This window comes from Dryobates pubescens, chromosome 35, assembly GCF_014839835.1.
Source record: "Dryobates pubescens isolate bDryPub1 chromosome 35, bDryPub1.pri, whole genome shotgun sequence".
Taxonomy (NCBI): domain Eukaryota; kingdom Metazoa; phylum Chordata; class Aves; order Piciformes; family Picidae; genus Dryobates; species Dryobates pubescens.
Genome location: NC_071646.1, coordinates 259,489 through 287,028, shown reverse-complemented (window position 1 = coordinate 287,028; position 27,540 = coordinate 259,489). Strand labels below are relative to the sequence as shown.

The 27,540-nt window shown below is 57.3% G+C and overlaps 1 protein-coding gene across 4 annotated transcripts in view; it reads left to right on the top strand.

Moving 5' to 3' along the window:
- Positions 1-27,540, top strand: part of ANKS1A (ankyrin repeat and sterile alpha motif domain containing 1A) — a 63,370-nt gene that overhangs the window by 18,802 nt on the left and 17,028 nt on the right. For all 4 annotated transcript variants that reach the window (XM_054176501.1, XM_054176500.1, XM_054176499.1 and 1 more), the window contains 9 exons: positions 73-148; positions 439-540; positions 1,708-1,803; positions 1,895-2,091; positions 3,113-3,205; positions 6,558-6,675; positions 12,470-13,038; positions 20,823-20,889; positions 24,953-25,059. In XM_054176501.1, the coding sequence (XP_054032476.1) occupies positions 73-148; positions 439-540; positions 1,708-1,803; positions 1,895-2,091; positions 3,113-3,205; positions 6,558-6,675; positions 12,470-13,038; positions 20,823-20,889; positions 24,953-25,059 (1,425 nt within the window). The remainder of the gene's footprint in view (positions 1-72; positions 149-438; positions 541-1,707; positions 1,804-1,894; positions 2,092-3,112; positions 3,206-6,557; positions 6,676-12,469; positions 13,039-20,822; positions 20,890-24,952; positions 25,060-27,540) is intronic.

Sequence of the window (27,540 nt, the reverse complement as noted above, 5' to 3'; positions counted from 1 at the left end):
TGTAACCCTCTCCCACCTGCCTCCATCCCATCCCACCCCTGGCTTCATGCTGTCTCTCCATTTGATTTGCAGACTGAGAAGGGCAGCGCTTTGCACGAAGCTGCTTTGTTTGGCAAGACAGATGTGGTACAAATATTGCTGGCAGCAGGTGAGAGAATGATCCCCTTGGAAGCAGTAACCTGTGCCCCCCTCACCCAGGGCTCAGGGAGACTCCTGTATGGTTGGCAGCATGTTCCATGTTCCTCCAAGCAGCTCTCTAAGCTCCTCAGAGGGTTATAGCAGAGGCTCTCTCTTGGTGTTTGGCTTTAGCTCTGCCTCTCCAGAGCATTCTTAGCTCCCTTCAGTGAGGAACTCAAATGCAAGATCTGACAAGGAAAGAGATGAATTTACACAAGGAAAATGTCCTTGGTTTTGCCTTCTCTGCCACTGCTGCCACAGGTATTGATGTGAACATCAAGGACAACCGAGGCCTGACAGCCCTGGAGATCGTGAGGGAGCTGCCCTCTCAGAAGAGCCAGCACATAGCAGCTCTCATCGAAGGTCAGTGGCAGGAGGGAAGTGTCTGGGGTGCTGATCAGACAGGACCTGGCTCTCCAGTCCTGCAAGGTGCTGAAAGCAAAGCAGCTTCAAGTCGGGTCCCTCAATGGGAACCTTGCTGAAGTGTCTCCAGACCCAGTGCCTGCAGGGGGCTTGCAGGGGGGACACTTAGGGGTATTGGCTCCTTTGCTGAAGGAGCGGGGCACAGCCTTTGCAGTTTAAAAGGGCCCAGACTGAGCTTTGTTTAGCTCCAGAAGTGAATTAAAATGAAGGATGACCTGAATCTGCCTGCAGAATGCAAAGTGACAGCTCTAGCAGTGGGTGTGGATGAACTCCTTCATGTGTCTGTGCAGGCAGACAGTCATCCCTGGAGCTTGCATCCTGCTCCTCACTTCATTGGGGAGCTTGGGCATGGATTTTGCAGCTGAGATTTACAGAAAAGGCCTTGATTGCTTGTGGTTTGTGAAGGAGCTTGGCCCATTGTGCCTGTCCAAGTTAGGGAGTGAAATGTGGCATCAGCTCCAGCCAGCCCCTGTAATTATGCTGTCTCCATTTCCTCTCAGCTGTGGGGAGATCAGAAGGCTGTGCAACTGCTGTGCATTATTCATCTGCAGCCTTTGAGAGCTCTGCAGGTTCAAAGCACTTTGCAGACTTTAATTAAGCTTTGCCTGGGAGGCTGCTGGGTTATCTCTGAAACTGAAGCCAAGGATGGGCTTCAGACCTGAAGTTCTTGCAGGTAGCTGCTGTTGGTTTGCTCCTGTGAGCTGCCTGATTGAGGTGCTGCTGGCTGACTCCATTCCTGTTCCTGGCTGTGCTTAGGGGACCACAGCTGGCACTGGGTCTCTGTCCTGTGGCTACATCTCTGCTCAGTGTGTGCCTACACCATGATGTCACCTGCTCCATGGCCTTGTGCCCCTGCAGGAACTGTGCAGCCTTCTGGTCAAAGCCTCCGTAGGAGCTGAAGGAGCCATCCTGAACCTTGTGCTGTGCCCCTGCCTGCTTCTGGTCTGGGATCTGAGCTGCAGTGTTGATGATGTTCTTGGGTTACTGTGTTGGAGACTTCACAAGCTGGCAGTTGGCCTTCTGCCCACAAGGGAGGAAGTGCCAGGTGCCAGCTGGGACAGGACCCCAGACTGCCATGGCCTGACCCTGCCACCCTCCTCGTTGCAGATTACACCCTTGGGAAGAAGAGTGCCAAAGCTGCAGAGAAGACTCCTCAAGCACCTCTGGCTCCAGCCTCTGACCCCCTGTGCCACGCAGCCCAGGGTAGGCTTGCACACAGCCCAGCAGCCACAGCACTCTGGCTTCCCACTGCAGGTGCCCCAGTGATGCCCTTGTCTCTCTCCTCCCCTGGCAGGCGACGTGGAGAAAGCAGTGACCGAGCTGATCATCGACTTCGACGTGCCCCCAGAAGAGGAGAGCCCCTACGAGGCCTTGTACAACGCCACCTCCTGCCACTCCCTGGACAGCCTGGCCAGCGGCAGGTCCTCGGACAGGGAGTCCTGCCCCAGGGAGGCAGAAGCGGCTGGGCTGAAGGCAGCAGCAGTCAGGCCTGTATGTAGCTCTTCTCTTCCCAGGAACAGCTGATAGGAGAGGAGGAGAAGGCCTCCAGTTGCCCCAGGGCAGGTTTAGGTCGGGCATGAGAAGCAACTTGCCCACTAAAGGTTCTCAAAGCCCGGCACAGGCTGCCCAGGGAGGTGGCTGAATGCCCATCCCTGCTCTCTGTACATCCTGGCTCCTCAGGACCTTTGGGCTGACCTTTGTCTGGAAGAAAGCTTTGGAAACCTGCCTGGAGCATTTTCTCCTCTCTTGCTCTCTGCCCCAGAGAAGGTTCTCAAACTACCTTTAAGAACATCCTGTTGGAAACTGCTTGGCAGCAGGAAGAGTTTTTGTGTATTACTTGCAGAAATCTGTAGAGGGTACTCAAGGCTTGAAAAGGCCCTGCAGAGCCCCTGGAAGTGTCTCCAGGGAAGGCTTCTCCACCTCCTGTTAGTTGCATCTGTGGCCCTCTTAGCTGCTGTAGGGCAGGTGGGATGCTGGCCTTGCAGCTTGCTGAGGCAGCTTCAGGGCTTGGTTCCTGGTTGGTTTTCAAAGCCTGCTCTCTTGGAGCATTTCTGGGCACAAGGCAGCAGAGAGCAATGGAACTGCTGCTGGTAGTGGAACCCTGGCTCCTCTCTCTCTGGTGCATCCTCTCCCCCCTGCAAATAGAGCAGCAATGAGACCAAAGCCTGGGAGGGTGACCCTCCAGGCATCTCTGCCCTTGGGGCGCACTGCAAGGGAGGCACTGTCCTGTGCCTGGTGGCTTAGATCCATCCCTGAGCTGTCCCTCGTGGTGGTGCCTGGTGTGAAAGGAGCTCAGCTCGGTCACAGGCTCGAAAAGAGAAGGCTGAGCTGCGGTGCAAAGGGAGGAGGAGGAGGGATGAGCTGCAGGAGCCGGCCGCAGGATCTCCCCGGGCTGGAGCTGGGAGGGCTCCGCGCTCCGGTTCTGTGGCCGTCAGATGGAGCTGTTGCAGGGCTGATGGCCTGCAGATGGCCCTCAGCTGCCCGCAGCTGATGGGGATCCTCTCCTCCGCAGAGGGAGCGCCCACCCCCGCCCGCCAAGCCGCCGCCCGACGAGGAGGAGGAGCCGCAGGTGGAGAAGAAGATCAGCCACGGTGCCGCCTGTGAGGTACGCGGGGTCCCGCCGGGGGTTCTGCAGCACTGTGGCTCGGAGCAGAGCCTCCCTCGGGGAGGAGCCACCCTGCTGGCGGCTCCCTGGGCTGCGGCACTGCTGCCACTTGCATGGGAGCTTCCTCTGCCCTGGCCTCCAGCCCTGCTCTCCTATTCTTGGCTGAGAATTCCCTCAGGAAGAGACTTTCCTGGATCACTCTTGCCCTCTCATTGTGGTCCCAGCAAATGCATCTTCACTTGAGTCTGAGACCCAGAGGGCCCTGTAGTCCCTGCTTGCTCTGAGCTTCCAGCTGCGGGGGGCTGCGTGGGCTGTGTCCCACGGCTGGGAGCAGGGGCTTGGATTCAGCCAGCAGCCTGACCCAGCATGTCTGGAAGCTGTCTTCTGCAGAGGGCCATGTGTGAGCTCTCCTGCTCTGCATTGTTGCTCCTGGGCCTCCCATTCCTCCTTCTTATTCACCTGCCTCGCTCAGAGGTGAGGGCTCTGGAGGAGACCCAGCTGTGAGGGGCTGGGAAACCACAAATCTGTCTTGGCAGCTTCTGCTGACAGCCAGGCAAACCTTGACAGCATCCCCAGCCCGTGTGGCTTTCCCAGATGCAGGAGCTGTGGCCTGCCTCTGGCTGCTGCAGCAGCCTCCTGCTCACCAGGTGCTTTGCTCTGAGCAGCTTCATCTGCTGAAGCTCCTGCAGGGCACAGACTTGAGTTGTGTTCTGTGATTTGATTCACATCCACATGAGACAGGAGCAAAATGGCCTTTCACAGAGTCCCCTGCCCTGGAGAAGTTGAATAGCTGTGGAGACATGGTGCAGAGGGACAAGGCTTGGTGGTGACCTGGCACTCGGGACTCCAGGATCTTAGAGGTCTCCTCCAGCCAAAGGGATTCTGTGTTGCTATGAGTAAAGCTCCAGACAGTGCAGGAACAGTAAAGCTGAGCTGGAACATTGATGTCCCCACTGCTCTCAAAAGGGTTTGGCAATGTCTGAGAAGCAGTCCCATGGCCAGCTCTGGGCAGTGCAGAGCTGGGTAGCAGGGCAGGGCACAAATGGGCAGCAAAAATTGTTCCTGATGATGAACACAAGGGAGGGAAATGTGCTTGGACTGCCCCTGCAGAGCTCTCTGGCCACAGTTAATTACCAAACACCTGCTGTGCTGTGCTGCCATCAACAGCTTGGGAAGCAGGAGCCAGTAAAGGATGTCTGGCTGCCAGAGGGATTGGGACAAGTGACTCACTGGGGAGGTCTTGGTCTGCAACCAGCAGAACTGATGGAGCCCACAGGCAGTGTCTCACTGCCTGGAAATGACCTTCAAGCTCCCAGAACCATGGAATCGTTTGGGCTGGAAAAGACCTTCAAGAGCATCCAGTCCAACATCAGCCCCACACCCCCATGGCCACCAAACCCTGGCCCCAGGTGCCATGGCCACAGTTTCTTGAGCACCTCCAGGGATGGGGACTCCACCACCTCCCTGAGCAGCCTCTGCCAGTCCTTGACCACTCTTGCAGCAAAGGAATTTTTCCTCCTCTCCAACCTAACCCTCCCCTGGCACAATTTTAGGCCAGTTTCTCTATCACCTGAGACTGGGCAGAAGAGCCCAACCCCCACCTGGTTTCAGCCTCCTTTCAGGGAGCTGTAGAGAGCAACAAGGTGTCTCCTCAGCTTCCTTTTCTCCAGGCTGAGCACCCCCAGCTCTGGGTCAGTGGTTGCTTTTCCACTCTTAATGATCCTATTAAAAAAATCAGAGGAATTGGGGCAGTTTGATTTGATTTCATCCCTCCTGGCTGCCTGCAGAGCAAGCTCAGCTCTCCAGCAGTGAGCTTTGTTTGCAGCCCACCTGGACCTCGATTCAAAGCTGGGCAGGTGGGAGCTGGGGAAGGCCAGGAAGAGCCAAGGCCAGCAGGGCATGCACAGAGCTTACAGAGCAAGGGCTGGGGACTGCCTGCTCCCTTCAGGTGCCCTGTGCTCAGTGGGTGACAGAGGACACCTCAGCCACCATCATCTGCAGGGCTCCAGGGGCTGTGCTGCTGTGCAGGATGGTTCCAGGGTGTCTGGCCAGGGCCTGTCCCCTGCTGCTGTGGTTGATGGCTTCGTGCCCCCACCTGGTCAGAGGGCTCTTTGCCTTAGTTTGCTGGTCAGGAGCTCCTTCAGCCGAGCAGGAGCTGCAGATGCAGCCCAGGGCAGGCACAGCAGCACTTTCCCTGCCGGACGTGGCTGCTTCCTGCCATTGAGGGCAGGTCACTTAAAGCCAGCTGGGCTGCAGCAGTCCTGCCTGTGCTCCTCACTCCTGGCTCTCTCCAGGACTCTCCAGGCTTCCAGAGGTCCTGACTCGTTTGCTGCTGGGTAGGTAGCTTGAAGAGGCTTTGGGGAAGGGACTGGGGGTGGTGCTGAGCCTGCGGTCCCCCCGGAGGCAGTTCCTGGAGGTTCCGTTCAGACCCCCCTGGGGGTGTGGCTGAGTCCTGCTCTTGCCTCCCAGGGCAGCAGGGAGGGATCAATTGCTGCCGAGCTCGGGGTCGAGCCCCCGTGGTTGGCTGCAGGCACACCTGGCTCCTGGGACGAGGCTCCATCAAGCTGCCAGGGTCTGGCCAGGAGATGGTGCTGGCAGGCAGTGGCCGTGCCGGCAGGGTCCCGGTTCAGCCCCCCTGGCACTGGGGGGGCTCTCAGGGACGTTTGTCGGCCTTGGCATCGAGGCAGCCCAACGAGTTTGGGGCTGCAGCAAACCTCTCCCTGCACATGGAGGGTGGCTTTGCAGAGCAGCTTGCAGGAGGCTCTGCCAAGATTCCAAACAAGCTCTGATCAGAGGCTTTGAGGGATTTCAATGAGCAGCAGCACATCCTGAGGTTAAACTGAGTGCACACAGTGCTGCCTGGGGGCCCCTAGTCCTGAATGTGCTTCGTGTCCCAAGGCTCCACGTGCTGGGTCAGAGCCTGCTGGGAAGGTGGCAGGGACCTGGGCTGTGTTCTGAGGGTCTCTCTTCAGCCATGCCCTAACAGGGCCAGCAACTAAATAGTGAATGACAATGCAGATTCCAGCAGCAACAGAGTCTGGGTTGGGATGAGCAGGAATAGTGGCCTCAGCTCTTTTCCCCTCTCCAGGCTGCCTGCAGCCCTGTGCAGTGCATCAGTTGGTCAGTGCTGGAAAGCTGTCAGCAACCTGGAGCAGCAGAAAGTCAAGGGGGGTTGGGTGTGTTTCTGAAGGAGGTGGAAGGGAAGGGTGTTACACTTTGGATCTCACTCCACAGTGAAGCTCTTGCTTCTGCCAGCCCCTTGCTTTAAGCCATGGCAGAAGGGAAGCTGTGCTTTATTGCTGGGGTAAACAGCTCTGCTCTCCAGAGCTCTACATGAAGCTGTTTTTCCCAGGCCTCTGTTGCACGAGGAAAGAGCAAAGGAAGTGGAGCTGAGGAAGAGGAACACCCCTACGAGCTGCTGCTTACAGCTGAAACTAAAAAGCCAGTTGCAGTGGACAGGAAAACAAAAGGTAAGTGACCACCCAAACAAGCAGAGCTGCTGGCTTGAGATGCTTTGAAGGAAGATCTGGAGGGCAGAGAGCAACTGGAACAATGAAAGTGGATGCTGGGTGGGGTGCTGGGGTCTGGGTTGCAATTGTTTTGTTTCCTGGTGATCTTCACTTCTCTAAAGGAGAGATCTGAGTGTTCCTGTACTGAATGTACACTGAGGAAGGGCAGCTCTGCTGTTTAGACAGCAAAGGGCTTGTGAGGACCTTCTCTGTTAGTAAATGACCCAGTGCTGAGCACAGCCAGGGAGTGCAGGAGGGTGGGAGCTGTGCTGATGCAGTGAGCTGAGCCAGGGCAGGCATTCCCACGGGCCACATTCTGCATCCAGCTGACTGCAGACCTGGTGGTGTTGCTTGCTTAGATCAGGAGATGATTGGCCCTGCTGGCCTGCTCTTCCAATCAGTATCTTGCTGTGTGTTCACCCATTGGAGATGCTAACTAACAGAGGAGGAAAACAAAGCTGTGCAGAGCAAGCCTCCTCGGACAGTCCAGCCTGTGGCCAGCTCAGGTACCCCTCCCAGAGGGACTTGTGTGCTTCAGAGAGGAGCTGGGAACACCTTGTCCCTTCTGTTTGGCTGTTGCTGGGCTTCTTGGCCTTCCTTCAACAACAACAGAAGATTTGTTTGGAGGAAAAACTTCTCTTGCTTTGTGCAAAAGCCCTGAGCAGGAACTTGGAAGGATTTTGTATGGGCTCTAAACCTGAAACCACCTCACTTGGAGGATGAGGAGAGGGTGAGGAGGGCTCGATGGGATGCCTCAGTGACTGCCCTGAGAGACCTGCAGCTTTCCTTCCCCTCCTCCTTGCAGCGTGGTAACTTCCATTGCTTGTGCCCTGCCACACTCCCAGCTCCTCCAGAGGGGCACAAGAGGTCACTGCTTTCCCACCAGCACTTGCCAAGGCCACTTGCTGCCCAGCAAAGGGAAGATGCTTTTCAGGTTGGTGCTTTGCAGTCTCAGCCAGGAACAGTCCTTGGGCAGCAGCCATTGAAGCAGAAGCTCTCAGGGTACCTTTTCAGTGTGCAGCCATTGCTGGTCAGTGCAGTGTGAGCCATTCCTGGGTGCTCTGCTCCTTCCTTTGACTCCTTGTCTGGGCCTGATCACTGGGAGTGAAGGTGAGCTGCAGTTGTGTGTCTGACTGAAAGCTGCTATCAGAGCAATGCATCTGCCTGTTCCTGAGGCAGGTCTGTTCCCCTGAGCACCTGGGGGGGCTGTAGTGGGGCTGCCTAAGCCCCAGTTCATGCAGAGGCTGCAGGAAGCATCTTTAGCCTATTAAAGATCAGCTTGGAAGCCTGCTCCCTGTGCTGGGAATGGGGGAATGCTCCCAGCCCCTGTGGGGGTCAGGTGCCAGGGGAGCCTGCAGGAGGTGGGAGCAGACATGGCTGAGGATGAAACAGGGCTGCTGCAGCAGGGAGATACACACAGAAGTGGCCTTCTTGGCAAAAAGTTAAAGGCTGAGCAGGGACTGGAGCCTTAGTTGGGGTGCTGGGGAATTTTCCCACCTCTGGATCAGAAGGGTCCTGGAGCATCAAAGGCAGCAACTGAATCCAAAGACAAGGAGCAGGCTGAAGCATGGCTTTGAATTGCTTCTTGGCCCTGGTTCTCAGAGGCTGGGCTTCTAGATCTTGCTTGCTGAGGTCTGGAGGAGCCTTTGGTCAGAAGAGGAGGATTCAGATTCCTGCAGGCTATTGAGGAGGCAGCTGGAAGGCTGGGCTGCAGGCAGGCTGGGCTTAATGGAGCCTTTGATAGCTGCTTTGTGCCTCTTGCTGCGAGCTGTCCTGTCCTCAGTGGCTGGCTGAATGTGGCATTATCCCTGGCTTGGGTGCCTTTGTGTATCTCACAGCACTTTGCTGTCACATGCTGAAGCAGTAGGAAAAGTTGGCCTCATGCTTTGGGCAGAGGATCAGGAGTGGTCTGAGCCAAATGTTTTCCCATCCCTTTGGTGAGGAAACTCCGTGCAGGAGGTCAGGGGCACTCAGAGCTCACAGTGGGGCTTGTGGAGAAGCCAGGGGTGCTGAGCTGACCAGGAGCAGACTGCCCAGCCCCTGCTGTGCTCGGAGAGACCTGCTGGAAGATGCACCTGGAGAATACTCCTGAGCTCTGATGTCTGTCCTGCTTCTCAGGAGAGCCATCCACAAGTGCTGTCAGCTGTACCCAGCTGCAGGTAGGACTGCCTTGGTTCCTTCTGATAGTTGGTAAAAGCTGGCATGTGCTGCTGCCAGAGGAAGCCCAGCTGGAAGCACCCAGTGCTCTGGGTTGGAAGGGACCTTTAAAGGTCATCTTTGAGCAGGGACATTGAAGTCTTTGCTTTGCCCTTCACAATGTGACTTGTGCCCTAGATCAGAGCTCTGACTTGAGCCAAGCCATGCTGCAGAGAGGCTTCAGGGAAGCATCTCTGGAGAGCCAGGTTGTGTCTGTGTGGATGTCAGTGTGGGGGACACGTGGGTACTGCAGGCAGGGCTTGGTAGGGGCAGAAACCTGCTGGTGAGGTGAATGTGCAGAGCCAGAGCTGCTGCCCTCCCTGCCTTTCATCACAGCTGCAGGCCAGCCCCATTCCCCCTGCCCCAGCCTCAAGCCTCCATTTCTGCTGCTGTGATGTGTTTGGAAGCTTCTGTGCAGAGCCTCAGCAGTGACCTCTGCAAGCAGTTAGAGCAGTGGTTTGTTGCCCTCTGTTAAGAGGGGACACAGGCAGGGGGAGTACAGAAGAGCACCAGGTCAGGCAGCTTTAGGAGGAGAAACTGCCCCAAATGGCTGAGCTTGCAGAGACCAAGGCAGGAAGGTGCTGAGCCTGGCTGGGTGCCATGGGCACTGCCCCACTGCTTGCCCTTCACTGCAGCTGGAGGTTATTTTGGCACCCCCCAGGCCAGTTGCCTTCTCTGGCCTTGTGTGCCACAGGAGCAGGGTTTGTATTCTCCTCACTTGCCACCCTCTGGGCAGCCTTCTCTAGAGGCTGCTTTAGGTTTGAGCAAAAGCAGCTGCAGTAACAGCTTCAGCCTCCTAATCCAGGGCATGAACCAAATCCTGCTGATGATATAGAGGGGAAGAAATTCGACCGAGGCAGGGTGGCTGCAGCTTAGTGTTAAGAGCTTAGGGAAGTGCCTCATGTCTGGAACCATCAGGCTGCTGGCAGGGTTAATTGAGTCCTCCCTGGGAGTCCTGGGCTCAGCTTTGGGCCCCTCAGTCCAAGAAGGACATCGAGGGCTGGAGCAAGTCCAGAGAAGGGCAACAGAGCAGGGGAAGGGTCTGGAGAACAGGGCTGGGGAGGAGCAGCTGAGGGAGCTGGGGGGGTTCAGCCTGGAGGAGGCTGAGGGAGACCTCATTGCTCTCTGCAGCTTCCTGAGAGGAGGCTGGAGCCGGGTGGGGGCTGGGCTCTGCTCCCTAGGAACAAGTGACAGGATGAGAGGAAATGGCCTCAAGCTGCCCCAGGGGAGGTTTAGGTTGGACATGAGGAGAAAATTCTCCACTGAAAGACTTCTCAAACACTGGAACTGACTCCCCAGGGAGGTGGTTGAATCCCCATCCCTGGAGGGGTTTCACAGCTGCAGAGATGTGGTGCTGAGGGCCAGGGCTTAGCACCAGACCTGCAGAGTTAGTGACTGGAGTGGAGGATCTTAAAGAGCTTTTCCATCCAGAACGGTTCTGCAGGTTCTGAAAAGGCTCCTTCAAGATGTTCCTCACTCTTTGAGCCAAGTGTTCTTGCCTTTGCTTCAGCCCTTCCTTCCCTGGCAGCTGCCTTTTGTTTTGAAGTCCTCCTCCTCAGCTCCATGAATGCCTGGTTGTGATTGCTGGTCAACAGGAGCCCTTTTGTGAGCCGTGGGAGCTGGGGCCGGAGCACTCTGTGCTGGCTGGACCCAAGGGCTCCAGCACATGGCAGAGACTTTCAGCAGCCGCCTCTGCCTTCAGCAGAAATGTCAGAGAAGGTTAAGTTGGGACAGGGAAGAAGTTATTGCCAAGAAAGGAAAGAGGCTGAGGAGAGGCTCTTGGTTTTGCACAAGTTTTAACCCCCGCCCCGGTTCATGTGACTGTCCCTCTGTCCCTGCTGTCAGGTCAGGAGCTTTGCTTCCCACTACCGATCCCAAGGATGCAGCATGGCTGAGCTCTGCTGAGGCTTCTCTCCAGCATCCCAGCTTCACCACTTTATGCAGAGTAACCAAGCAGTCTGCTCCTGAGAGCCTCTGATGGCAGTTGCTGTTGGCACCCCCGAGTCAGTGGTAGGCTGGTGCCGGTGCCACCACCTCCCCACAGCCCATCTGCCTCCCCCGGCAGCTTCAGCTGCAGAAGCTGTGCTCTCTCTGCCTGTGCAAGATAATCAACAACTACTTCATTGTCCTGGAATCTTTACCTCGTAGGATCCAGCGTGAGATAAGCCCTGGCATCCCTGGAGCCCAGCGAGGGCCGCGGGCAGGCTGCCCTGGCAGCTCAGCTCCGTTCGGGCTTTGGCTCTTCCTGACTCAGCTGCCAGCTGAGCAGAAGGCTCTCAGCCCTGCCTGGGGGGGGGTGCCAGCTATGCTCATGGAGCCCAGGGTGTGTGGGACCCTGGGATCTGAAGCAGTTTGCAGACAAATGACTAATTCAGACCTTTCCTGCCTCATTTGTGGTGTGAGGACAGACCACAAACCCAGATGGGCAGCGGTGCTCAAAGCACCCTGCCAGGCTCTGTGCTGGGAAGGATGCTGGGGGAAGAAGCTGACCTCTGCTCTTGCTAACAGGCTGCTCTCAGCTCCAGATAAGCAAAATTCCTGAGTGTGTTTTGCACCCTGAGATGAGGATTCATTTGCCTCAGCTTCCCTTGGCTGCTGGCTTGCTAAGCAAGCATTTCCTGCTCACATCCAAACATCCTCCCTGCCTTTCGCAGCCACCTTACCAGGCTTCAGTTTTAGGGTCCTTGGACTGAGGCTGTTTCTCCAGCACTAAGTGGAAGAGGTGGCACCTGGCAAGCAGTTGATGGGCAGGTATAGGACAAAATGTGGTGAACAGAAGTTACACTTCTGAGCTTTGCAGAGCTTTGCTGGCACAGGTCAAACACAGGCTCAGGAGTGGCCAAGGTGGGTGGATGTGTGCTGCGCACATGCCTGGCAGACCAGTCCATTACTCGTGGTGTGTGCAGCCCCCTGCTAGCTGATGCTGAGGCACAGGAGTGCAGGAGCAGCTGAGCAGCAGGGTGGTGTTTCTGGGGCAGCCAGCATGCAGCTCACCAGGGCAGGTCAGAGCCTGCTCTGCTCCGCTGCTTCTCCCCTTGCACAAGCTGTTTATTTCTCTCCCCTGCGTCAGGAGAGGCTAAACAGAAACCACGAGGGAGGGAAGCAGAGCTTGTTTTGGGGAACAGAGCTTGCAGCTCACAGGTTGACTGCAGTCCAGAAGTTTTCCCACCCTGCAGCCTGTGCCAAGAGCAGGGAGCACAGCTCTGAGTAACACTTTGGCCTCCATGGAAAGGGATCAGATGTTCCAGCAGCCTCCGGCCGGCTTCTCCCACCTCGCTTGCTCTCTCTGCAGGATATAGTTAGCACTTCTCTTGGCCTTATATAGCAAGGCCCTGATAGTGCTGAGACGAACAGGGGCAGGGAGGGAGCGCTGCCAGGCTGCATAAATCAGGCAGCGTTTGGGATTTCGTGAATGCCGTGGGTCCGAGCTGAGCACACTGAACGATGCTGAACTCTGCTCTCCGTCTCCCTCCCTCCCTGACAGAGGGCAGGGGGGCAGCGGGAATCGTGCTGCTGCTTCCATGCTTCTAATGTCCCCCCCACTTTTGTCCTCTTGAAGAGCACAGGAGGAGCAGCGGCAGCCGCAGCCAGGGCTCCGCGGAGGGCCAGGACGTCCAGGTGCCGGAGCAGTTCTCGGGCTTGCTGCACGGCTCCTCCCCCATCTGCGAGGTCAGCGAGGACCCCTTCAGGCTCGCTGCCTCCGCGGGGAAAGGAGGCACGGAAGCTGCCAGCCACCCACCTGCTATGCAGCTGGAGGATGCCGAGCTGCTGGCCCCTGCCCCGCCGCGGAGCGGCTCTCCGGACGCGGAGCACAGAGCCATCTACGCCACCGTGCAGCACGCCCCTGGCGGCCGGCCGCCTCCCGCCGCGGGCGTCCCCCACGGGCAGCAGCACCCCGGCAGGGCTGAGGAAGAGGGGGACAGGGCTGTGGGCAGGGCCCCCCCGGGGAGCAAGCCCAAGGCCGAGCTCAAGCTCAGCCGCAGCCTGTCCAAGTCGGACTCGGACCTGCTGACCTGCTCCCCGACGGAGGAGGATGCCATGGGCAGCCGCAGCGAATCGCTCTCCAACTGCAGCACGGGCAAGAAGCGCCTGGAGAAGTCTCCCTCCTTCGCTTCCGAGTGGGATGAGGTAAGGCTGAGCTTGCTTCAGAGCTGTGCCAGCAATGAATCCGCACAGCAGGAGCTCCCCCCTGCCGTGCTGGCCCACAGAGGGGGGCCTGGGTGCCTCTCTATACTTTACAGGCTCTCACATCACACTAACAGGCAAATGCTCACCTGGGAGTCTTCAAGGTGTTGAATGCCGAAGGATTGACTTCCCTGGAGGTGCAGAGCAGCAGAACTGTGAGAGGCTGGAGGCTTTCCAAAGCTGAACTTGCTCAGATACAGAGCTTGATTGAGTGTAGACAAGCCACAGAAGTTTTTGTGCCCAAACTGAGGGAGAGTTGCTAACAGAGCTCACAGATCCTTGTGGTGACCTCTGCCCACTTCTGCCCCTCTGGACTGTCCCAGCATCTGGAGAAGGTTTTGCTTCTGGGTGCCTGCTGCTGGTGGGGAGTTAGCAGTGTCCTGGGCTCCTGGGCATGGGAGGGAGCAGTGAGGCTGTGGTTTGTGTATTTAATGGCTCCTGCTTTCCTGCTCACGAGCTCCTTTCAGAGGCTTGTTGGAAGTCACTTCATTACAGAAGAGGAGGCCTGTGGACAGTTAAATATTTCATGCTCAGAAAGTTGGCCCTGGTGAAGCTCTCAGGCAAGATTAAGTGTCCCTCTGCAATCCAGCACCACAGCATTACTGAAACATTCTTTGGAGGTGATTCTGTGCTGGTAGAGCAGCAGCACTGCAGAGCAGATAAGCTCCCATCAGCCACTCTTTGTACACTGAAAGGAAACCAGTCCCAGGTGTGGAGCTGGGTGTGAGCTCCTGGGACCCTTGTGCCCTGCTCACCCCCCCTCTGTGCCGACTGCTCCTGACCTGGGGCTGAAATCAGCCCCTGTGGAACAGGGGGGTGCTCTGAGATGCTAAAAGCAAGGTGGGAACCCCTCCCCAATATGAGCTCATCCTTTGGTTTATAGCACCACAGACTGCTTTGGGTTGGAAGGGACCTAAAGCTGCTCCAGTCCAACCCCCCTGCAGTCAGCAGGGGCAGCTGCAGGGCAGAGCCTGAGCTGAAATTCCTCTTGATAAACAGAAGTGAAGGTTTAGGTCATGGTCAGTGTATTCCATGCAGTCATTCCTGAAGCAATCCATCCCCAGACCTCCCCTGCCTGGTACCTGCATCTTCTGTCAGCACTTTGCTCTGGGTTTAAAACCCCTAAAGGGAGACACAAGAAGGACCCTGCTGAAGTGTCAGCACCCCCTGCACTGCTTCAGGGCTGCCACATCCCCCCTTCCTCTGCAGCTCTTCTGGTTGCAGAGGCTTTGCTGTCAGGTACCTGGGTCAGGGTCCTGCTGTTTGCTCTTGGATTGCCAAAGACCATCGAGGCTGCTGGGGTCTCATTCTGCCTCCTGGTTGCACCCTTTGATGCTGCCAGCAGCAGGGGCCCAGGGCTGAGCAGCTTCCTCTGGCAGCAGCATCAAATGGAGCTGCTGGGAGCCCAGGGCTGATCTGGTCAAGCTGCTGCTTGCTCTAAAAGAGCCTAAAGGAGAGTCCTGTGGCTGTTAGCAGATGATGGAGATGTGCCCAGGGGGAGGCCGAGGAGGATTGTGCAGTGATTTGTGAGCAGCCATGGGCTGGTGGAGCTGCTTGTAATGACAACAGCGAGGATTAAACAGGGAGCTGTGCAGGCTGCTGGAGGTTTAATTAGTGCCCTGCTCAGGATCGTGCAGCTGCTCTCAATTAGATGCAACTTGCAGCCTCTGAACTCGGCAGGCTGATAGAGAGCCTCCTGAGCTGGCCCTGCCAGGGCTGGTTGGGCTGCTGCTGAGGGCAGCCCTCTGAACGTTAGCAGCCTCTGTGCAGGCAGAGGAGGGGGAGGCAGCCACGGGCAGCTCTGTGCAGCAGGCAGCTGTGGCAGACAGGCTGAAGGGTTGCCCACTGGCACTGCCAGCAGTGGGACACTGGGCACTCGGGGAGGGACCTACTCCTGCCCGTGGGCAGGTGGGAGCTGGGGGGGGGGGCTGAGCAGGCTCTGCCCTGAGCCGGGGGGGGGGGGTGGGGGCTGTGCAGAGGAGGAGAATCAGCTGCTGGGAAGCCAAGGGCCATGTCCCCAGCACTGCCAGTGGCCTCAGCTGGACGTGGAGGTGGGGCTGGCTCTGCCAGCAGGGTGGGATGGGGAGGAAGTGACTCACTCGGCAGCGCTGGTCCCTGCTGCACGATGCAGCTCCCCTGCTCCAGGGTCCTGGCCCAGGAGCAGCTGCCAGCAGCTCTGGCTGCAAGGGAGTCTGCTCAGCTGGGGTCCCACTGCCTCCTGAGCCAGCAGCTCCCTCCTGGGAGCCTCAGTGCACAGGGGGTGGGTTAGTGAAAGAGTTAATGTTCTGGAGCTGATCGTGGCCCTGGACAGGCATCAGCTCCTGTGGGCACTGCAGTGCTGACCTGTGCCCTGCTGCCACAGCACAAGGAACTCTCTCTCCCCTGCAGGAGCCCTGGGTGTGGGATTTCACCTGCTGCTGGCCTGGTTTGGGGGTCTGGATGTCACATCGGGGCAGATGCCAGGAGTTAGTGGTGCCTTCTACCACAGCTTTTGGGGAGCTGGGCAGCAAGTTGTAGGAGGCTGCTGCCTGCGGGGTGCCTTTAAGCGGTGAGCTCCATTCAGCCCCTCAGGCCTGCCAGGGTGCTTGAGTCCCCCGTGGCATTAATGCTGCAATTAGAGGCTCACAGCTGGGGATTAAGAACATTTGCATGGAAATGTGAAGCTTCGGGGAGGCTCCCGATGCCAAACCTGCCACTGCCTGCAGACACCCATGAGTGGAAATTCAGAGCTGGAAGCTGAAAGAAAATGCAAATCTGTGCCTTGTGCCTCAGGGGGCAGCTGCTGGTGAAAGCTCAGCTCTGAGAAGCTCCTGCAGACCAGACCCTGGGGCTTCAAGTGACAAATGCAGCACCTTCAGCCCCTGCATGCTGCTGCTGCTGCCCACCGTGTCTCTGGCTCCCGTGCTGTGCTCTGCTGGCTGCAGGGGGCTGGACTGGATGGGCTTTCAGGCTCCCTTCCCACCCTACCATTCCCAGGTTCTGTGGCTCTGTCACCACCAGCTGGGTCACAGGACTCACCCCTTGCTCCCTGGCAGTCTCCTGAAGGGTTTCCTTGACTCTCTTGCTCCGGGAGGTGCAGGGGTCACACTTCCTGCCCTGGGGCTGGCTGGTGGCAGCAGCAGAGCCTGTTCACACTCCTGGGGCAGTGCCCCTTGCCCTGGGCTGGCCTCCTCTCAGAGCTCTCCTTCCATCTCCCCTCTGCCTGGCTTTAGAGCTCATCTTGTGGAGGGCAGAGGCAGTGCTGCAGGCAGGGGGTTGGTCTCCTTTCTGCTGTGCTGAACAAGTGTGGCCATCAGGATCTTAATCAGCTTAATTATTGGGCTGATTATTCTGTTATCTCCAGATCCCAACATTTCCTCTTGCTGTTCCTGTCAGGAATTCTTACATCATCCCTCAGGGTCAAATCTCTTTTCCCTTTGCCCCCACTGAGATTTCCTCTGTCCTGCTGAACTCTGGGAGGTGAAAGCTCAGCAAGAGCTACAGGGTAGGAGCCAAGAGGCTGGGGCCAGACTCTGCCCAGTGGTGCCCAGTGACAAGGGGCAGCGGGCACAAACTGGTGTGAGGCTGCTGGAGCCCTGGAGCAGGCTGCCCAGGGAGGTTGTGGAGTCTCCCTCTCTGGAGAGCTTCCAGCCCCTCCTGGCCATTGTGATGCCAAGCAAGCTGCTGTGGGTGCCCTGCTGGAGCTGCTCTGGGTGATCTCCAGAGGTCCCTCCCAGCCCCTCCATGCTGGCAGTCTGGGATCTGATATTTATCCTCTTCCTTCTCTCAGAACGACCTTGCTATGTCCTTGGGAGGCACTGATGCAGCACAGATGCAGCACAACCCCCTGCATGCATACTGGTGGCCACTGGGAGAGCTTTGCAGCTGTGGGGGAGGTTTGAAGCCCCTTCCAGAAAGCTCCAACGGTATCAGGATGCCCCCAAGGCTGTGTCACACTCCTGGGGTGCTGCTCAGTTTGGTGCTTTGTGGATGAGGCTTCCCCTCCCTGCATGCCAATGAGCTGCTGCAGGAGCTGTGTTGCATGAGGCTGTCTCAGTTTGGTGACAAAAGACCTCAGGGTTGTTTAATCCTCCTCTGCCTCTTCTCAATGGATTGCTGGCTCCAAACTTCAGCCTTGGCTCTGGGGAGGAGGCAAAACTGGAGGAATCAGGATGGGCCCCACAGCTTGCTGAGGGCAGGCAGTGGGAGTGAGGCTCTCCAGAACCACAGAACCACCTGGTGGGAAAAGCTCTTAGGATGACTGAGTCCAGCCCTGACCTAACATCTGCACACAGCTGTCAGACCACATCCCTCAGCTCCTCACCAGACACCTTGGAAAGCCCTGCAGGGATGGGGACTCCTCCACCTCCCTGGGCAGACTGTTCTATGCACCCTCATCCTTGCAGGGAAGAAATTGTTCCTCATGTCCAACCTGAACCTCTCCTGGTGCAATTTGAGGCCATTTCCTCTCATCCTGATGCTTGTTCCTAGGGAGAAGAGTCCATCCCCCACCTGGCTCCAGCCTCCTCTCAGGGAGATGTACAGAGCCATGAGGTCTGCCCTCAGCCTTCTCTTCTCCAGGCTGACCAGCCCCAGCTGCTCCTCACAGGACTTGTGTTCAGTCAGGGCTGCCTGTGGGGCCATGCTCTGGGGGGAAAGGTCCTTGCAGGCTGTGATGCCCTGTCCCTGGCACCTTTCTCTGCACAGATGTGGGACCTGTCCATCTCTGAGTCTTCTGCTGATCCCCCAGGGCGCTATCAAGAGAGGCACTCTGCATCCTGCTCGTGTAGCAAGCCTGTAGCTGCTGCTGCCTGCAGCTCCCTGGGAGCTGGGGAGTGGCTTCGAGGACTGAGGTTGCCAGGTCCTCTGTCCTGCCAGCAGAACAGGCCCCAGCGTCGGGGCTGGGCTGGCTCCTGGTGGCTGGCTGCCAACAGAGCCCCTGGGCTCCCTGGCCCCGCTGGCCCGGGGCAGTTTGTTTGCAGGCAGCTCCTGCTGTGGGCTCTGCTGCCTGCTGCTGTTTCCGTGGCTGCCTGCCCTGCCCAGCAGCTCAGCGCTGCCCCAGCCCTCCGCGACAGCCACACCCAGCTGCTTGGTTTGGGTGGGGGTGGTGGTTTTTGGTAAAACACAGACAAATGTGAACAGAAAAACGTGCTGGAGCCTCTCTGCAGCCCCAGCAGCATCTGCTGCCTGGAGCAGGCTGCCCAGAGAGGTTGTGGAGTCTCCTCTGCAGAGCTTCCAGCCCCCCCGGCCATGGTGCTGTGGGTGCCCTGCTGGAGCAGGGGGTTGGACAGGGTGATCCCAGAGGTCCCTTCCAGCCCTCACCCTGCTGGGATTCTGTTTCACCTCTCCAATAGTTTGTTTGACCAAAACACCTCTCTAGCATGGAGCCAGCTGCCCCTCCAGATGAGGAGTACCAGCTGTGGCTGTGTGCATTTAGGAGGCAAAGGCATTCTGCAGCTTTATTTCTGTCCCTGTAATAAATGAAGCCCCCTCCAGCCCACCCCACAGCCAGTGCTGTGGGGGGCAGTTGGTGGCTCAGTGGAAAAAGCCAGGTGAAGCCAAAGCAAACCAGAGCTGAGTGTTCAGGCTGTGCTATATTTATCCAGGATATTTTTGTATTTGAGTAATTAACCACTGGGAGAGAGCAGCCTGAAGCCCCCAGCAGCGGCGGTGCTCAGGCTGCCTTCCCTCCAGCCCCATCCTCGCTCAGCTGATAGAAGGAGAGGAAATGGCCTGAAATGGTGCCAAGAGAGGCTTAGGTTGGAGATGAGGAAGAATTTCTTTGCTGCCAGAGTGGTCAAGGACTGGCAGAGGCTGCCCAGGGAGGTGCTGGAGTCCCCATCCCTGGAGGGGTTCCAGACACCTGTGGCCGTGGCTCCTGGAGACAGGGTTCCGTGGCCGCAGTGGTGCTGGGCTGGTGTTGGACTGGATGCTCTCAGAGGGCACCTCCAACCCAAAGCATTCTGAGTTCAGGGATGCTTTCAAGTGTTCAGGTTTGTGTCCTTGTGGTGTCTTCTTGTCTTTACAGCCTCCTAATGCAGTGAAGTTGATCAGCAGTAAGGCAGCTTGGGTTGGTGTGTGGCTGGGGAGAGTTCTCCTGCCATGGAGAGCCAGGGGCATGGAGCAGGATTTCCCCTCTGTGCTCAGGGGCATGGAGCAGGATTCCCTCTTCACTGTGATGCAGCTGTGGGTGCACAGCTCAGCTCAGGCTTGTGTGGCACAGGGGAGGCTTTCCTGCTTTTTGGGAGAGGTTTGTGGGTGGCTGAGTGCTGAGGAAGCCACCTGCAAGTCCTCACCTGAGTGTTTTGACTTGGAGCTGGCAGTGCTGGGGTCTGAATCTGAAAAGCATCAAGTCCTCTGGTGTTAGGGGAGGGCAGCAGGGTGGAAACAAGGGAGCTGGGCCTAGCACTCACAGTGAATGTGAGCTTGGATCCAGCCCTGGCAAAGGGAAGGAAGTGAATTTGTCATGATGTCAGCCCATGGCCCTGGAGCAGGCTGCCCAGAGAGGTTGCGGAGTCCTTCTCCGGAGAGGAGAGAGGGGCAGCTCAGGGATGATGCAGCAGAACTTGGCCTCTTTCCCCACATCTGTCCTTTAAAAAACCAACAAAAACAGGACCTGGGGTTGACCTTCTCCCACTCCCCATTGCCAGTCCTGCACCAGCTTGGCCTTCAGCAGCAGCAGCAGCTCCTGGCAGGTGCCTCACAGGGCTCTTTCCCTGGGGTGGTCTCTGTGCAGGAATCTCCCCCTCAGGGGTTTTTTGGACTTGGGTTTGTTTTCTGCTCAGACTGAAGCCAGGGGCAAGCAGCCAGCCCTGGGCCTTTGCAGGGTCTGCTTGCTCCTTGCAGTGCAGGGGCCTTTAGGTGGTTGAAAATTCTGAGCTACCTGAGGTGCAGTTTCTTGGGTCCTTCCCCTGCTCACCATCACTGTTCCTCTGCACAGCCTTAGAGCCTCAGCTTGCAAGTTCTGCTCAGGGGCTGGGGCTGGAAAGTTTCTGTTCTCGTTGCAGGAAGGATGCTGGAAGCTGTATGAAAATGACAGCTTGCATCAATCTCTTTGTGGCAAATGCAGCTCTTAAGTGGACTTGAAAAGGCAGCATCTTGGGCAGCAGCTTGCACCTTTCCTTATTAATTGCATGGGGTTTGCCCTGAGCTCCTGGCAGTGCCAGGCTTAGCTCTGGGCGTGGAGCTGTCTCCAGCTCCCTCTTCTGGGTCCTCCAGGCACCTGCCCCCATGCTGCTGCTTCTGCAAGCTTCAGGTCTTTTCTGGCTCTTTCTTGCTGGCAGTGGTGAGGAGCAGAGCCCAGGGCTGGGAATGTGATGGTTTCAAAGCAAACCAACCCCAGGCTGTCCCCCAGACCTCCTCCTGAGGCACAGCCAAGCTCACCTGCTGTGCAAGTTTGAGCTCCTCAGGCTGTGCTGCTGCTGGGGGGCTGCATGTTTGCACAGGGTGAGCCAAAGAGTCTGAGGTTCCTTTGCCCTAATTTTGTGCTCTGGAGGGGTGGGTTTGTTGGAGCTGTTTATTTTCAGTCACTGGGAGGCTGTGGAAGGGAAGGCTCTGTGGAGTCCCAGCCTCTGCACATCCCTTCCAAGTCCCTCACCCTTATGAGGGCTTTTCTGGGTCAGAGGTACCTTAATGTCCTTCCCTGGATGCCTTCAGCAGTCACATGGCAGGTCACATCCTGGGGCTGCCTTGAACTTTTCCTCAGGCTTTATGAATAATGCAGCATCTGCTGCTTCATCTCCTTCCAGATTGAGAAAATCATGAGCTCCATCGGCGAGGGCATCGACTTCTCTCAGGAGCAGCAGAGGATCTCAGGTAGTGTGCCCAGCACCTGTCTGTCTGTCTGTCTGTCTTGGTTGGGCTCTGGACAAAGCCACAGTGCTGGCTTCTGCCTGCAGAGCTTTTTGCCATGCTTTGGCTCCCAGAATGGGGAGGAGGGCTCTGCACAGCAGGAGCAGACCTTGGCCTCCCAGCAATCCCAGCTCCATACTGCTCTGGTGGATGGATTGAGCTGGGTACAGCTCAGCTGTCCCTCACCCCAGGCTGCTCTGGGAGGGAGGCACTGGGTGAAGAGCACCACAGCTGCTCCCCTTTACCTGGTGGGAAGTGGGGGGACCCTGCCTGCCCAGTGCTGGTTAATACTCACCTGGTGACAGCAGTGTGTGCAGGGCTTTGTTTCTCTGCCTGTTTCTAAATGCTGGGGCTTGCTGTGCACACTGTGGGGATGCTGAGGCAATGCCTTGCACCTTTGAATAGCTTTAAACAGAAGCTCATGGCTGAGGATTGTGGAGTTGTTACTGATGGCTTCTGATGCCTGAAGTGACTCCTTACAGTCCTTGTCTTTAGGTGGTGAGAGTCACTGGCTGGTGTGAGAGCTCTGAGGTGTTTCTCCTGCTCTTCCTCAAGCTCATGGCAGCAAAATTAGCTCCATGGTGCCTGGCTCCTTGCCCCTACTCACACAGCCCAGTGGCAGCTGCATTCTGGTACTTCAGACTCACAACTGGTCCTTGCTCAGTGTGCAGGAGCAGGATCAGGTTTTCTGCACCTACAGAATGGGAATCTAATTTGCAGCAGAAGGATGGTGTGAGGGCTCCAGCAGCATCCTAGGGGGTGGAGGTTGTGCTGATCTCATGGCTCCTGCAGTTGCTGTTATTCTCAACATAGCCTCTGGGAAAGTCCAGCTGAGGGCTCACAGCTCTCTGCTGCCTTGCAGAATGTTTGTCTCAGCTTTCTGTTACTCTTTGGTGGGCAGCAACAACATTTTCTCTCAGCAGCCATTCTGACACAGAGCTGCTGGCTGCTCTCAGTCCCCACCACTATCTCACTTCTGTTGCAGGTGCATGAGGCCGTAGCAAGAAGCTGGGTGGTGTTGTGCCAGTGTGGGTCTGTCCCTGTGGAAACGAGCAGAACTTCTCTGCAGCCTCCACACTGTTCTGTTCTTTCAGGCTCAGAAAATCCTTTCAGCCCTGGCAGGATGGGGTGGAATTGTATTTAGAGTTGCTTCATCCTCCTGCCCCCCACACCCATGCCCCTGCTGAGCACTGAGCAGATCCCCTCTGTGAAGATCACCTGCGAGGTGCTGAGGGGCCTGGGGCATCTCCAGGAGAGCCCTGGGGCTGTTGAGCCTGGAGAAGAGCAGCCCCAGAGGGGATCTGCTCAATGCTCAGCAGGAGCACTGCAGCCTGCTGTGGTACTTGGGGAGTGCCTTGCCAGAGAAGCTGTGTTGCTCCCCTTGCTCACTCTGCAAGTTTCTCACACTCCAGTCACTTCCAGCTGCCCTCTCTTGCCTGTTCCTCCTGCAGGCTTTTTAAAACTGAAATTCCTAAGATGTGGAGCCTGGGGAAGAGGAGGAGTTTGCTTCAGTCAGGAGCTGTGATCAGGCTCTGGCTGGGGGGCACATGGCTTGGGGTTTGTTTGTTCTTGTGTCATCCTTGTCACATGCAAGCACCAAGTGTGTTTGGGGCTGCTTTATTTCCAGCCCAGGACGTTTGGGGCATTTCTTACCTTCTTTTTCTTTTCGATGTACCTCCCTCCGTTCCCCTCCCTCACCTTGTGTTGATCTGAAGTGATTTTGCAGACACAAACCCTGCCCTCGGGGTCACTGCAGGTTTCCCCATTCAAAGCAGAAATGCAGTCACCAGAGCACAAAAGGCTGAGCAGAGTAAATCCGTTTTTGTGAGGGAATTCAGGAGCTCAGGACCTGCTGCCGTTTCATTTCCCTCCCAGAATTGCTGTAGTAGGCAGCAAGCGGTTTCCTCACCTCTCTCTCGATAAATTAAACATGAGCCAGCCACAAATCACCGGGAGCTGGCAGAGCAGACCTGGACCATCATTGTTTGAAAGCCCAGGCTGCCGGCTCCATCAGTCAGTGAACCCTGGGCAGCCAGGAATTTCCACTGGAGAGTTAGAGAGCTGCTGCCTCCCTCCCCTCCTGCAGCCTCTGCTGCCAGGGCTGCTCACGGCTTGCACAGAGGATGGAAGAGCTGGGAGGGGTAGGAGGATGAGGAGAAGGGAGGGACAAGCGGTGCGAGAGCAGGAGACAGGACCGAGAGTGGAACGGCAAGCGTGGAGCTCGCTGCCTGCAGACAAAGCCAGCGCGGCTGCGGCGCCCGGCAAGGACGGGCGGGGACGCGGTGGCCGCCGGAGCAGCGAGGAAGGGAAGGATGGAGAGCCCGGGCCGGCGGCAGGCGGTGGCGTCCGCCCCAGCTTCAGATGCTGCCCTCCTGCCCAGGCTGCCTTAGGGGAGGGAGAAGGAAGCCTTTTGTGATGCCCGCGTTTCTCCTGCTGCAGCGTGCGCTAGAGGGACCGGCCAGCGCTGCCCGACTCGCCTGGCAGAGGAGCTCTCCTGGGGACCAGAGCAGCAGGAGCCCCCACCCCGAGAATTGCCAGATCGCAGCGTGAGCTCTGCCTTGTGCAGCCATTGCAGCGGGCGGGGGTGGGGAGGATGGCTTCAGCTGACCTGAAGGCTCAAAGAAAGCAAACTTGCTTTTGCTGCTCATCCTTCTGTTTGCACAGACCCTTGGCAGAGAGGTGCTGAGGAGCCTGAACAATTCTGTCGTGCGCAGCAGCTTCCCCAGGGAAAAGAAGCTCTCTGAACTTTTTGGTCCTGTTTAAGGTCTCAAGCTTTTTCAGAGGAGATAACAAGTTACTGGACCCTTTTCCTAGGGGTGAGGGAAGGGAGAGCTCATCTGCACAGCGTCTGTAGGGTGCTGGGAAGAATCTCACTCATCAGAGGCTCAGAGGAGCTGCCAGGGCATGGCTCGGGCTTGAGCTGCTGCAGAAGAGGAGCCAGAGTCTGGCGTTTGGGTTGCTTTGTTCTGACGTGCAAGGAGCTGAACGCCTCCTCCAGAGCTGCTCAAGTGGGGGCTGAGGTGCAGTAGCTGAAGCCAGTGAAGGAAGGGCACAGAGAAGCATGCAACAGACACCTGGTGGGACTGGATGCGTTGGGTGCAGTCGGTGCCGGAGCAGCAGCGCAGTTCACCTCCCTGCTGCAATGCCCTGTGCCCAGGGAGCTGGTGCAAGGACAGTGCCAAGGCTCTCAGCCTCAGGCTCACTCTCACCTCTGCTCCTCCTAACACCCTAACGGCCAGAGAAAAGCCCTTACCATGGTTTGCCTCTTTCAGGACTGCTTGGGGAGAAAAAGTATCAAGGCCTTCTTTCCTCTGCTGCAGTCTGTGTGCTTCCTTTGTCTTGCATGTCTGCTGTGGACAGCTGCTCTGGGCTGGCTTCTGCTGTTGTCCTCAAAGTCCGTCCTGTCTGTTCTGTCCGGGCTGCATGAGGATGCATTTTCTCTCTAGCTGCTTTGCCCTCCGATGCTCCCAGCCCTCTCTGCTGGCCTGCTGAGCAGGGTGCTGCATCCCAAGTTGCATGGATGAGAGGAGCCCTGCTCCCTGCGCTCGCTGGCGGCTCCGCTGCGTTCCCTCGCACCTACGGCTGGCTGGGAGTGCCAGGGCTGGAAGTTGGCTGCCCTCCTCCCGCCCACTTCCGACAAGCCAAGGAGTGGATCCGCATCCCCATGGGGTTGGGCTTTAGATGGTTGCCTGGCAAGGAACTGGTCTGAGCCCTGAAAGCAGTGCATGTGATGCCACGGTCTCAGGAGCACTCGTGAGCAGCTGGCCCAGGCAAGGTGTTCCTCTTGCTGAGCGTTGACTGGGCTGGAGCCGTAGCGCAGCGCCGGGGCCCCGCCGCCTGCCCATGGTCAGCGCTGGCCCGAGGAGCTGTCTGCCCGCGGGGCTGCTGTTCTCTGAGCAGAGTTTTTTGGGTTTCCTGCTGGTAATGACCATGATGTGGCAGTGCCATCTGTCCTCCTCCGAGTGCCGCTGCTACCGCCTGAACGGCTTCTCGCTGCTCAAGCGCCTGCCGCTCCCTCTCTCGTCAGGTTCGCGGACGCTGGAGCAGAGCGTCGGGGAGTGGCTGGAGACCCTGGGCCTGCAGCAGTACGAGAGCAAGCTGCTGCTCAACGGCTTCGACGACCTCCGCTTCCTGGTGAGTCCCTGCCGGCCGCCCGGGCCCGGCCCTGCCAGAGCGGCAGCTCTGCTGCGGGGACAGGCTGGGAGAGCAGGGGCTGCTCAGCCTGGAGAAGGCTCTGGGGAGACCTTGGAGCTGCAGTTCAATATCTGAAGGGGACCTGCGGGAAGGCTGGGGAGGGACTGTTCAGAAGGGGCTGTGGGGACAGGACAAGGGGCAGCGGTTTGGAACTGGAGCGGAGTTAGGTTGGACATCAGGAGGAAGCTCTGCACAGTGAGGGTGGTGAGACCCTGGCACAGGCTGCCCAGGGAGGTGGTTGGGGTCCCATCCCTGGAGACATTTGAGGCCAGCCTTGATGTGGTCCTGGGCAGCCTGCTCTAGTTGGGGGTGTCCCTGCGGAGTGCAGGGCGCTTGGACCAGATTACCTCAGAGGGTCCCTTCCAGCCCAGTGCCATCTGTGACTCTGTGGCTGGTCTGGGGGCAGTGCAGAAGGTTAGACAAAGGGAAGACTTTGAGGGCTGTGGTGGGCCAGGGGCATTCACCCTCACCTTTAATTCAGGTGCTTGTTTTCTCTACTATAATTTTATTACTCCTGCATCCTTGTTCCCCACTTTACTCCAGAAATGGGAACTGAACTTTGAGTGTTGTGAACCCAGCCCTGGGCTGCTCCTGGGCTGTGAGGGAGGTGGTGGACATCTTACTGGGAATGCACTCTAAGCATGCAGGCAGCTGGTTCGTGAGCTGCACCTAACCACATGGGCACTGCTGGCTCTGAACCCTGCTGCTGGCCAGGCAGGAAGCCTGAGGGGCTGTCAGTAACCAGTGTCCCAAAACTTAGAGCTCCTCAGCATCAGAATCTGAGGGGTCACGAGGAACCATGAGCTGCAAAGGCAGAAAATCCTTGTGGTGCAGGAGGGTTCTTTGTGCATGGCTTAAAAGAGAGGCATTGAGTGTGAACTCCAAGTTTTGCAAATGAAGACTTCCTAAGAATGGAGCTGAGGTAACCTGGAAAGGGAGAGGCAGCATCACCTTGGTGCTGCAGGTGGTGATGGAGAGGTGATGTCCTGGAGGATGTGTGCTCAAGAGCTGAAGGGATCCTGGAAACCCAGCAGTGAAGAGGGAAGTCTGAGTGGGAGGTGGATGAGGGGCAAGGGAAGAGACATGGGAGCAGTGTCTGCAGGATGCTCTAAGGCAGGGTGTAGTGGCACCATTCAGAAGTGACCCAGTGCCTGGCCCTGCTTGGCAGGCATGGTGCCAGCCCTGCCAGCACAGGACTCCAGTGGTGAAGGAAATTCACTTCCCAGTTGTCCCCAGAGAGCTGGGAGCTGGTGCCTGGCAAGCAGGAATTGGTACTGACTGGGCAGGACCCAGCAGCACTCAGCTGCAGACTGCTGCAGAACTCTGTCCTTTGGGAAGGGAAGGTTCCTTAGGTGAGTCTGGTTCTGGTTTCCTGGGGTACTTGGGAGGACTTCTTGCTGTTGTCCCAGCTGAAGGCTTTTTTTTCCCCCACCCAGCACTGGTAGCTTCTCCCAGGGAAGGAGATCTGGCTTTAGGCAAGGGGATGCTCTCCTCACCTCATTGCTCTCAAACTTTAAAGGCCAAATAACTTAAGGAAGATTTCCTGCAGCCCCTGGCTGATCTCCATTTTGCTGCTTATCCCTTTTGCTGGGAAGTTGACTCTGGCAGCCGTGCCAAGCCTGGCTTTAAATCCTTCATCCAAGGCCAGGGAAGCAGCTGGAGCTAACACACTCAGCCCAGTATGAGAATCGGTTTGAGAGCTTTTCCTCTGTAGTGTTGCTTGCCTTCAGCTTCTGTTGTTGTGGGGCTAAAACGTTGATACAAACAAGGAGCAAGTGGTTAGTTTGGGTCTAGAGGTGGTTTTGATGTTCTCAGATGAATTATTGCTGGAAACACTGAAGCTGAGCAGTGCAGCGGAGAGCTGGATGCTGGGCTCTGGGCATGGCAGCCTGCCCCTTCCTCCTCTTTTACATCATAGGTTCTTCATTAGCCACCACCTTCAGTCACTAACAAAGATTTCAAACTAAATGGGCTGGGCTGTGCTTGATTTAGCCAAAACTCAGCTTTGCAAGTGGAGGAATGCCCTCAGCAGAGCTGCCTGCCGAGCTCTGGCAGTGCTGGGGGACCGAGGGCAGCCCACCACCCAGGAGAAGCCAGCCCTGCCACCTCCCACCTGGAGGAACACAGCCCTGGGAGTGCTCAGGGGCTTCAGGAGAGCCATGGCCTCATCCTCTACCAGAGGAGGAGAAAAGGTCACATCACCAAAATGCAGCAGTGATGAGCAGAGTCAGTCAGAAACATGCATCATAAATCCACTTAATGGTCCCTGACTGGTAACGAGCTGGGAGAGCTGGAAGAACAGGAAAATGTCACAGGAATATGGACCCAGGGGGCTTCTGCTGCTCCTGGAGCCTGGTCCCATTGTGTCTGCTGTGATCATCAGTGCCCCTGCAGCAGATGCTCCCTTCAGGAGGTCCATGG